Genomic DNA, 12,565 nt, shown 5'->3' with positions numbered 1-12,565 from the left:
CTCTTTGGGCCTGGCCATCCAGCCAGTTTTTGACCCAGCGCAGAGTCCACCTGTCTAAGCCGTGAGCCGCCAGCTTCTCTAGGAGAATGCTGTGGGAGACGGTGTCAAAGGCCTTGCTGAAGTCCAGGTAGACCACATCCACAGCCTTTCCCTCATCCACTAGGCGGGTCACCTGGTCATAGAAGGAGATCAGGTTGGTCAAGCAGGACCTGCCTCTCATGAACCCGTGCTGGCTAGGCCGGATCCCCTGGTTGTCCCGCTCATGCCTTGTGAGCGCCCTCAAGATGAGCCGCTCCATAATCTTCCCCGGCACCGAGGTCAGGCTGACAGGCCTGTAGTTCCCCGGATCCTCCTTCCGGCCCTTCTTGTGGATGGGCGTCACATTGGCAAGCCTCCAGTCGTCCGGGACCTCCCCCGTTAACCAGGACTGCTGATAAATGATGGAGAGTGGCTTGGCGAGCACCTCCGCCAGCTCCCTCAGCACTCTCGGGTGGATCCCATCCGGCCCCATAGACTTGTGAGTGTCCAGGTGGCATAGCAGGTCATTGACTGCTTCCTCCTGGATTACGGGGGGTTCATCCTGCTCGCCGTCCCCGTCTTCCAGCTCGGGGGGCCGAGTACCCTGAGGATAACTGGTCTGCCTGTTAGCTCTTTCTCCCGGCTGCTGCGCTCTTCCTCCCTCCCGGTGGTTTTCCAAGCCGGGATGCAGTTGCAGTTGCAGATCCCAGGGGTTGATCTCCGTGGGGATCAGGATGTCCCCCAACAGCCAGGAGTGGTTTTAGCGGTGTTGAGTCCCGAGTGGAGAGTTTGTTCTCTGTTTTGTGCTCTGCTACTGGCATTTCGTGTGGCCCCTGGCATGTTCCTTAACTCTGCAGATCTCCGTTTACCTCTGCTAGGCTGTATTGCAGCCCCCCAAGCCCAGGGCAGCAATGGTAAGGGATTGTACTGAGTGGGAACTAAATTGGGGACTATGATGAGATATTTTAAAACCCGATCTTGTGGCTAAAGCAGTGAATGTGCCACCTGCGCATGTTTGGGGCAGGTAATCCCCCGCTGGGAATGACCAGTCTGTTTTCCGGCAGAGCCCCAACAAACTCCCCTCACCTGTGATCTGCATCTCAGGAGGGCTGTGTGACACCGCCGGGACCGGCCAAACCAACCCACGTCCTGTTGACATTCCTCATAGAATCAAGACTGAGGCAAAGAAGGCATTGAGTACCTCAGCCTTTTCCTCATCCTCAGTGACAATGTTCCCCCCTGCATCCAATAAAGGATGGAGATTCTCCTTGGCTCTCTTCTTGTCATTAATATATTTGTAAAAGCTTTTTTTGTTGTCTTTAACGACAGCGGCCAGATTGCGTTCTAGCTGGGCTTTTGCCTTTCTCATTTCTTCTCTGCACGACCTAACAAGATCCCTGTACTCTTCTTGAGTCGCCTGCCCCTTCTTCCACAAGCGGTAAACTCTCCTTTTTTTCCTGAGTCCCAGCAAGAGCTCCCCGTTCAGCCAGGCCGGTCGTCTTCCCCGCCCATTCTTCTTACGGCGTACAGGGACAGCCTGCTTCTGCGCCTTTAAGACTTCCTTCTTGAAGATCATGGTCGCTAAGCCCAAGACGGCCTCCGACCACCACATCTCCCACCAGTCCTTCTCTGTTAGTAAACAGCAGGTCGAGCGAGGCACCTCCCCTGGTAGGCTCACTTACCAGCTGTGTCAGGAAGTTGTCTTCCACACACTCCAGGAACCTCCTAGACTGCTTCCTCTCTGCCGTGTTGTATTTCCAGCAGACGTCCGGGAAGTTGAAGTCCCCCACGAGAACAAGGGCTAGCGATTCAGAAACTTCTGCCAGCCGCTTATAGAACGCTTCATCCGCCCCTTCATCCTGGTTGGGTGGTCTATAACAGACTCCCAGCAGGATATCTGCCTCGTTGGCCTTCCCCCTCATCCTTACCCATAGACACTCAACTGTACCATCATCACAATCGTTGAGCTCTAGACAATCAAAACACTCCCTAACATACAGGGCCACCCCCCCGCCTCTCCTTCCTCGCCTGTCCCTTCTGAAGAGTCTGTAGCCATCCATTGCAGCACTCCAGTCATGAGAGTCACCCCACCATGTTTCTGTGATGGCGACTAAGTCATATCTCTCCCGCTGCACAATGGCTTCCAGCTCCTCCTGCTTGCCGCCCATGCTGCGTGCATTGGTGTATATGCACTTGAGCTGGGCTATCGATTTCGCCCCCGGCATCGGCACGCCACCCCTCGGCTAAATGGGCCACCGATCTAAATGGGAATATATGCTCCAAGAAAAAAATCAGAAGCACGACATTATATGAGGGAACAGCTCCACAGGGCTAAAACATCCTTTTTTATCTGTTTTGTAGAAGTCTGTGTTTAAAGTGTTAGGGGTTGACACATCTAATAGCCCAATAGTGGTACGGCTACCACAGCTCCATGTTCTTGGGTCCAACCAGTAGTGAGGCTGAGCATGTATTCCCAACAGGCACACATACACCCAATAGTTATATATATGCATATGCATATATGCATATGTGCTTGACCAGCTACACAGATCAACACAAGAAATACAGCATTCACACAAATTCCAACACCACCAACAACCTCATCCTCTTGCCCTCTTTGGCTGACCAGGATGAAAGCCTGTTACAGGAAAATTCATATACATATGTATATATATACACACATACAGTCTGGATCCCCGCATAACTGGCCTTAGATACCCAGTCTACCCAGTAACTGCCCCTGGATCCCCTGGCCTCCCAGTTGCCTCACCCACAGGCAGACACACGCATGCACACAGGCACAAGCAGGTCTCTCCGGTAGCTGGTCCAGGGACTGGCATAGAAGTAACTTGACAGTGGTACTGCACGGGTTTGTGGAAGAGGCGTTGTGCCCAAGGATGCTTGCCGCATGCTGCAGCTTGGATGCAACGGTGGAAGCCTGGGTGTTCCTCAGCATCTGGGACTGGACACAGAATGAGCACTGTAACCCAGGGCAGTCCTCAGCGGTGATTCAACAGCAGGGGAGACATAGCCTCAGAGGCCTTGGATGGGTTTCTCACAGTAATTGAGGGCAGCATCTTAATTTTTAATCAGACACTTGCATTATGACCGGTGCGATTTGTTTACAATCTGCCTGTGAGTCCCTGTAGTGACTTTAGCCAACTTAAAACAAAGAGAAAAAAATGACACTGCAATATAACCACAGACATTGGCAAACAGTGCAGTGCCTTGACTTTACAACCTCAGCACTAGCATCTCTTCCAGGACTGAAGCACCAATGTTTCTCCCAAATGCTTGGGATGGGAATTACCTGAGGTGACTTTGTAATACCAGCTGACTAGTGCCAACTTTTAAAGTGATGACTACTGTGTAATCACAGTCCTTGGACTGGCATTTCAGCTTTCCTCAATTTGTTTCCTTTTCCCTTTCTTTCCAAATGTAAATATATGTTGCTTGCCAGATTTCTTTTACAGAATGTCAAATCTCATGATACTGAAATAAATTGTATAAATGAGCTCTAAGCAACAATGTTCTGCCTTCCTTCTGCCATAGTCGGCCTGATCTAGCCTCAGTCTCACAACTGTACATAAGGAATGAAAGTCTGTTTCAAATCTGGCACAAATATTGACATGGCTTCATATTTGAATGTGATAAAGTTATTAGTGGCTTACAAAGTTGCCATCTAGCAGCTGAACCGTCAGTACTGTCTGTGTGCAGGCATAGCTGAGGCATGGATTTATCAGGCTACTGAGAAACAAAGGGCACAGTTTCACTGTTACTTTAAGTCAGCTGAACCTGGCACATAGGTTAAGATGAAGAAACAGTCCTGCTCACCAATTAGTGCTACCCAGACATGCTCACCTCTGTTCCTCCCTTGTGCTGATACTGGCCATCATGCCAAAGCATGATGAATCAGGTCCGTGACTTTATCTCACCTCAGCTATCCCAGAACAAATAAAAGCAAATGAGATGTTTGGTTTTAAACCAAATCAGTTCCTTAATCCTGGTTATGGCATGGTTGTGCAAATGCTTACAAAGAAAGTGAAGACAAGAAGGTAGGAGGAAAGCAGGACTGTGTCCTCTGTAGCGGTACAGACCCAGATTGACCATGACCCTTCACCATAAGGGGACTGTAGTCCTCCCTCTGGGGACACCTGCAGTGTCACACACGTTCCTGGTTGCATGACAGAGGAATTCATATAGAGGTACCGAACCCTCTTCTTCCCCTTTTCCCTCTCTCCAGCTGTCCTTAATTGCAAGGTAAAACACACTGAATTAAACTTCTAGAAAATCTTCCTGAAGGGCCAGTTAGGTTTACACTATGTGTCAGTGTCTCTGCGGTAGTTCAATGCAAGGAAATCTTTAATAACAGATATTTAAGGTCTGGTTTCTCCTCCTACACTGCAATCGGTCAAGTGTAGCTCTGTTCACGACTGTGGAGGCATGCTGTTGGGAAACGGCTCTTAGGAGAGACTCTTTTCAAAATGATGAAGAAAATGCCTGCTCTCATTGTTTTACTCTACTTTTTCCAGGTTTTAAGATCTCTCTCCTGTGAGCAGCATCTTTTTTCAGAGCACACAACACTATCTGGAACAGTATGAAGTTATCCAGCCTATATACAGCAGTGCTCTTATACTCTGCTTGATATTTCCCACTGGCAACATAAACCCATTTATTTCCTGACTCATCCTTTCATTAGCTATAATCCCATTGCATATATTATTCATAGAATAATATGAATTCAGAAATATATATCGGTGTCTTTTTTTTAATTATCCTCAAATCAATCTTATTTTTCCTCCCATTCTTTAAGCCAATGGGTTTTTTTTCAAATTAATTTTCCACTAAGGCTCATTTCATTTCACTTTGTATAATCTGGCATGTATGGAGCAGAACAAGGAAAATATTCAGGTCTATTTATATGAAATTAAATGGAAGTGATATATCCATGTCTTTTATAGATGGCTTTAATTTTCTCTGTAAAAGCACCTTACCACACTAAAACTCTTTGTGAAAGCAAAGTATTTCCCCAGAATGAAAATTTAAACTACCAAAGCATCAACATAGCAGGTGGGAGTCTTTATTACTTTTTACCACATACCAGCTCTTTAGACCTATCAGTGCTGGTACACACAAGTATTAAGCTCACTAACAGTTAGAGAGATCTGTATACAGATACATAGCAAAAAACTTAAATAAAATTGAGACTACATGCTTTGCAATAGTATAACCTGACTCCAAGAGGTATCGTAGTCTGGTAGGCACAAAGTGATGCCATAGCTGAGGTCCCACTCGACCGCAGCATATCTAGTGTGAACTTAGGCAAGTCATTTTTACTCTGTGCCTATTTTCTCTAAAGTAAAATGGAGTCTCTAACACTTTCTAAAATTTCTCTAATATGCAGGAAGAATATTCTTTGCCTTTATGACTTTTTGGGAATCCCTCTGACCAGATAATCTCCCTTAGTTATTTCTGCATCAAGCATGCGGCTTCTCACGGAACCAGAGAGTTTAAGTGATAGCGAATTTATCATGTCCCTAGATCAGTTTTTTCAATGTTTAAATACAAACACTGAGCCTTATTTTAGCTTAAATTTGTCTAAATCCAACCCATTTGACAATATTAAAACACTGTTTCTTACTACAAAAATAATCTTTGCATAGATTGTTGATCATCATAATGTAGTAATTCTAAAACCTTCAATATTTACTTTAATAAAACAACAAAACAATTTCTTCTTTGGAAGTGCAATATAGAGAGATTGAGCCTTTTTGAGTTCTAAATGTGAGACAGGGCATCTTTCAAAATTCAAATTATTCTCCTATCTGTTTCGGTTCCTTAGCCTCTTATTTGGCTTATTTAGCTCAGTTTTGATTTCTTCAAGCAAAGAAAGAAACCTTCCAGACAGAAACAGTCTTTGCTCTAATCTAGATAGAATTATTTTTTAATCTGTCCAAGGCTTTTAAATAAAAGCTACCTCTTCTGAGTCACTTTTGCTTGCCTCTGAAGAAATACAAAGGGCATTAGGGCTATCAGGAGACTGATTCCATTTCAGTTAGTTCATTTCCATGTTTTAAATTTCTATTTCTTAAGTCCTGATTGCCCATGACCCTTCTAGGTAAGCGTTGTCACCCTGGAGGATTTATGGTTTATTCCTGCTAGATCCCAGACTGGGTTCTCCCCATTTCCATTCCCTGAATAAAATTCCTGATGACTTTTGATTAGCTCTTCTCTTCTTTCCTTTATCCCTCCTTGTATTCCCCATCATGCTCATATCCCATCTGCTCTCTTCAGTACTGCCAGCATCTCCCAAATGACACCAGTCTAGCTGGGATTGCAATGCTAAAAAAGTCTCCATGTCTGGAAAATGTCACTCCTGTCTATACAAATAACTAATTATCTGCTTGCCCTCTTCATCTACATGCTGAGGAAGAAAGTAACCAACCAGACTGCTGTAGGAGTCAGACAGATTTCTCTCTCACTGAACTTCTGCCCAGTGCTTTTTTGCACAGAAGAAATATGGAGATTGGATATCACAGAGTCCTGATCTGATTCTTTAGCTGTCTTTTTGTTCCCTTTAGTCTCATTACGTCAAGAAAGGGAGGAAAAGTGGAATAAAATGGCCCTTCAGGTGTCATTTAATTCATAGTCCTGCTTTGTTAGGCTTTCAGGGCCAGGGGAGGATGCAGAGGTTCATACGAAGAGAACATAATAGCAGTGGTTTGCCAAGATAACCAACAATTCCAGGGAGTTCAGGTCTGCTGTTCTGCCACAGTCCTTTCTTTTCTACCAGGAACTTTGTCACGCCACGAAGGGACCAGCTAATTGCATCAGCATTTTGTCTCTCTGCATGTAGCTTTAATTCTGCAGCCCTAAGCACTTCCAAGTTTGCAGCTACTGAGCAAAGCACAGAAAACAAGTATATATTTTCAAGGTACTAAAAGGAAATAACTTACAACATGGCTGCTTTTAAGGGAAGAAAAGAAAAACTTCTATCAACAGTAAGTGGAGTAACATCTGATTGATGGAAGTAACGATTTCTCCCTGTCACAGAAACCACACGCCCGTTATTGGATAAAGCAACTGTTTCTGTAGGCCAAGGCACATGAAAGAATTGTCAGATGATCCATTGCAGCTGTTCAGATGTGTTCTCTTTGCCTACAGAAAGGATAGCGCTGCATGAAGGAGAGCACATTTGATGCTAACTGCCTTAAATGTAGCCAGGGACTGAGAAAGCACCTTATTTGAGGAAAAAGGTATCCTACAACATGTAATTCAGTGGTCCCAGTACTCTGAAATAAAAACCAGTGTGATAATTTTCTCCAGATATACTTTTTTTTGGCCCAAGACTTTTCAGTTAAGACAGGTCCCCAGGGATAAGGCACTGTGCCAATGTCACTACTTGGCTGATAGCAAAAGCCATAGGCTACTTCAGGATTTCAGTTTTCCTTAAAAATATATGAAGGGAGTTAACAGCCTCAGTTGGGGAGTCATAAAATGTAACTCTCTTGTTGGTGCCCAACAAGAACTATTTGTACTTCACAACAGAGATATAGCTTAAGTTGTACCCTCTCCATGGATTTTCTCCCCAACTGGATGCAATTGGGAGGTTTCTTTCTCCACTTAGCTGGGAAACCTTTCTCAAAAGGCAAGGGTAAGGTTCGGTCTTTCATAACTTTTCTTACAAAATATGAGTAAGGCAGGGAAATGGCAGTGCCCCCCTTTTAAAAAGGAGAAATACAAACAGATGATGATGTAAAAAATACTACTGATATACTAAATCTGTCAGTTTTCTCAGGCAAAAGAAGAAAAACATGAAGATCCTCATGAAAATACAGAGCATCATGCATTATCTTGCCAAGAAAAAATTAGTATTGTGAGCCCATCTTACTGAACAAGCTGGGAACAAGTCTTTAAGTGGAAAGAATAAATGCAACTTCACCCAATTGCTTTATTAGCAAGCAGAATATGACCCTAATATTTCAAAGTGTCCAAAAACAAACAAAAAAAAAGCCAAGATAAATGCACAGGGCCAGCTATCCTAAAGGGAGTAATGGAAAGTGTGACTCTTAAAACCCTAATGGATGTTTCTGAGATTTCTGCAGTGGCATACAGATATGTTAGACAAAACAGGTTTCAGTAAAGATTATATGATTTTATGCTGGCTAAAAGAGAGAACTGTTCATAAACAACTCCATGAATTGTGCAACATATCTTGTGCATCAGCACAACCCATCATATCAGTAATTAGAGGCATACAATTGGATCTAAATCTAAAGATCAGCTGCAAGAGCAGACAATTCAATGCTCCTGCTCCTGCTAAGAAAAGCTTGATATCTAATGTGGGAACCAGACTGCAAATAAAGGAATCCAAAAGTACATATGTTCATTTCCATGGAAATGCTTTGCATTTGCATTCTGCTTGAAAGATTACTGGCCTAAGGTTTCTTCTTGAAACTACTTATGAAACGGCAATATTTAAGTCATCCAGAGAGGATGCTGCATTTCAGGGCATGTCATACAAAGTTATTTCAGGCAAATGACAACTTCTAGCTCTGAACCTTGTGCTCATCAGTCCTCCAGATTTTCAGAATGTGGCTGCTCAGCGTTTTCTAAAAATCAGGCCCCAAGAAGTACCTCAGATTGAACATTCAAAAGTTAGGGTATGGATCATCACCAGACTTTGAAAACCTGATCCAAGTCCTATCTCTGCCTTCTTCTTAAAATATTACCATGTTCCCATAACCAAAGTATCTCTGTACCTCTAACAGCCCTGTGCTGCAGAGAAGAGCTATCTCAGCTCCCATCTACAAATGCTAGGAAAACAAGGCACTGATAGCCAGGGTGCCTTGCCCAAGACATGAGTAAAAGCCAGGCAGGGAAAGGATTGGACTCCAACACACACCCCTACTCCCCTCAACTAAACTAGTGTCCTGGTTTCCTTTATATTCTGTGTCTTTTTTAATGATTACTGAATTTCTCTACGCTGTTCTCCAAAGATGTAATCTGATTACAGTTTCTGTTCAAACTTTCTTGTGCTAACTGCAGCTGAAGCCTTGATATCATTGTTTAAATTTATCCATCTGAAAGCTTCAGCTGAGCATTATTATTCTGACAAGAGTTTTTCTAGACAGGGCTGATGAAATTAAATGGAGAGCCACAAATGAAGATTTTAATCAAGATTAATACCTGCATTGTTAAGGGTTGACAAGATGTATGAATATAGTGATGTTGTCATCTATTAAATCTTTTGATCCTAAAAAAAGAACCAAGGCTTTGGCTCTACCTCTGTTTTGATGAGTGTGAGAGGGCTTTAATTGGTGGGGTAAGCAGAGTGTTTCTCAACATTTCTGCCCAAAGACAGGAGGTAAAAATCTACCAGCAGAATCCCTGGAAGCTCTGCAGAGATCCTGATACTGCCAAGCATTTGCGTTTGGGTCTGTGTTTCTGAGATAACTTGAGTCCCTGAACAGCTGGTTAATAATTATAAGAGGGGAAAAAGTCTGTGTCCTCCAGCCAGCAGCCAGTGTCAGGGAGCAGCAAGTGTTGAGCCAAGATCTCAATTAAAGTACAATCTACAGGTCTCTTTAGACCATTTCCACCCCTCGTAACTGATGAATGAATTCAGTGATCCCTCCCTGAGCTTGATGCTGATAATCCCCTCCTACCAATATCTTCTGATCGTGCATGGGGTCCCCTTTCTTCACGTACGAGATGCCTGCATCTGCTCTCCTTGCAGCAGCTTGCCAACTCCCCTGTTCCAACCATCCAGGTGTCTGCTGACAAGCCAAGGTCACCATGTAAACAGCAGAGGATCAGGGAAAGGATTTGAGGATTGACACAAAGTGAAGAATTGAGCAGAAAAAGCCCATACACAAAGGGAGGAGAAGTGAGAATGTTTTGGAGGGTTGTTAGTTTTGCTTTCCAAACACATCCAGTAGTTGATTTGAAAATGTCAATACAAACTCTTCCCATACTGCAGTCCAAGTTAAAGAACAGACATACAGCCCTGCGCTGACAGACAGCTAATGGGAGAAACTTTGGCAGAGAGAAATGGAAAGGAGCAGCTGAGGTCAAAGGTGTGGGTAACAGCTTGTATTGGGTTTGCGTGGCAAGGTTTTGGTAGCGGGGGGGCTGCAGGGGTGGCCTTTGTGAGAACATGCCAGAATCTGCCCCCACGTCGGATGGAACCAATGCCAGCTGGCTCCAAGATGGACCCGCTGCTGGCCAAGGCCGAACCCATCAGTGACGGTGGTAGCGCCTCTGTGATGACATATTTAAGAAGGGGGAAAAAAAGCTGCACAATTGCAGCTGGGAGAGAGAAGTGAGAATAGGTAAAACAACTATTCAGACACTAAGGTCAGTGAAGAAGCTATGGTTGGAGAAAGACTCTTTTCCTGATAGCTGACCTGCTTTATCGAGTTTTTAGACTCATATAGCTTATCCCTTCTTCCTCAGATGTTTCCACCTCCTTGGTGATGTCAAATCAACCATGATGTAGCCATACTTTAAGGCAGGAGTGAAAAAACTTGGAAAGAAAATAGAGGAAGGGGAACAGGATTGAGCAGCTGGCAACAAGACCGTTCACAACCAGCCGTAAATGTTTCTGAGGGTGAGGAAGGACTGAGGTCTTTAATCCTTTTCTCTCTATCCTTCACAACCATGTGAATTCCTGAGTGGAAATTGCAGTCAGGTCACAGTGAGACAGTGAATTGCATTTATGGAATTTAAAAGCATATTTAGCCTCTCTGCAGCGCTGCGGGCCTTTGCTTTTTGTAGGCTTGCATAGGAACTCAGCACTGAAGTAGCTAACCCCAAATGATTCAGAAAGCATTACACGCACATGAACACAAGTCATTGCATGCCACTCTGTCCCCAGGGTTCACAAAAAAAACCATCAACACCTTTTTTTTAATCTTCAGGAAGAAAATTTCTGCCAATCTCCACCATTAACTGACATGCTTTTTTCTTCTACAGCATTTTTGAGCGATGGTTAAGAAGACACAGGCCCATGCTAGAAGTTTACCCAGCAGCCAACGCACCCATTGGGCACAATCGAGAAAATTACATGGTCCCCTTTATCCCCCTTTACAGAAATGGAGAATTTTTTAAACCCTCAAGAGAGCTGGGGTATGACTATGAGTATCTGCAAGAACCAGGTAATGTTACTGTTTTGGGTAAATGTCAAATTTGTTGCCTATAACCTGGAATATGTCTGTAAAATGAGAAGATATTAAAAAAAATTATTTTATTCCAGATTTTTCCCTGAATATAGTCCCAAATTGTACTTGCTTGTTTTCATATTTCTGGTCTGATGTAGAGTCAACATGATACCATTAGAAAAGTTCCAACCAAAAATCAGTCACTGACATCAATGCTATCTATGCTCGCCTATTAAGAGCAGAATCTGCCCCAAATGGTCAGCTCATGATCAGAACTGGGGAGAAAAAGTGCTGGATTTTGAGTCTTGCCATTTGCCCAGCTCAGCTGTTACAGTGCAACACAAATGGGAACCAATGGGGTTTCCAAATTTCTGGACATGGTTTAAAGGAGGGCAGATGTAAAGCTCTCTTTCTAGTTTACAAATGTAATCTGATCTCTTAAATACATGGAGTAAAATTCACCAAGGCAACAAAGGCCAACACAAGGTCTGTGCAGCACTTAAAACAGTGATCCACTGACTTTTTGCTTGCCCTATGGTTATTTATATGAACACAACAATAATTCATAATGCCAATTTCATTTAATCAAATTAAAGTTGCACTGTTTAGTGATGGTTTTGACTTGCATTGCTGTTCAAAGATAGTTTAGAGTTGGGGATCTTGGCACAAGGAGGACAGAGGCCCTTGGGGCTGTAGCTGCTGGGGAACCTCAGGTAGACCAGGTCTCATGCTCAGAGTAGCGGACTTCATAGTTTCGCTTGAGTAGTACAGCCCTCCTTATTGTATACAGGAAGGGTTAAAGTCTATTAAAGATATAAAGTTGCCTGGAACTGATGATTGCTCAGATACTTTGGCCCAATCCTTTATAAAACTGGGTCATTGGAATGATCTGATCTGTTACGTTCACCACTGCCAAAAGCTACCCGGGATGTGGGATGCAGTTATCCTTGCAAAGCATTGGCCACTGAACAGATAGGTTACTGGGCATGTTTGCTTTCCCTGTTTGAGGCAGAAAACTTTCTGTGAGCGTGTCTCTTCAATTAAAAGGCAATTAAGAGCTGAAAGTCCAATTACTATGTAGCAAAAGCACCAGGGACGTTTTAGCGATGCTAGCATTCTTACAGCTTGCTTTTTGTCTTTATCAAAACAATTAGCTCTCAGGGCATCCCTGCTTTCCTGACAGAGTTTTCTTACTAATGGGGGTGTATGGTTTCTGCATACTTGATAAACTGTCCAGTCATGCATTTATCTTGTTTGTTCGCTTCTCAAGTAAAATCTAGCTTGTGATTTAAAGTCATCCAGAAAACACTTTTTTGACTATTTTATGTGTAACGAAAGGAATCTGCAACTCTCTTTTATAATTGTTAAGGCTGTTTTAGGACTAC

At 43.6% G+C, this 12,565-nt stretch overlaps 1 protein-coding gene across 1 annotated transcript in view; it reads left to right on the top strand.

Annotated features, from left to right (window-relative positions):
* TYR (tyrosinase) overlaps positions 1 to 12,565 on the top strand; it is a 51,835-nt gene that overhangs the window by 32,497 nt on the left and 6,773 nt on the right. The window contains exon 4 of the mRNA XM_076330433.1: positions 10,996 to 11,177. Coding sequence (XP_076186548.1) covers positions 10,996 to 11,177 — 182 coding nt within the window. The remainder of the gene's footprint in view (positions 1 to 10,995; positions 11,178 to 12,565) is intronic.

This window comes from Aptenodytes patagonicus, chromosome 1 (assembly GCF_965638725.1).
Source record: "Aptenodytes patagonicus chromosome 1, bAptPat1.pri.cur, whole genome shotgun sequence".
NCBI lineage: Eukaryota > Metazoa > Chordata > Aves > Sphenisciformes > Spheniscidae > Aptenodytes > Aptenodytes patagonicus.
This window is presented reverse-complemented; position numbering and strand designations above follow the sequence as displayed.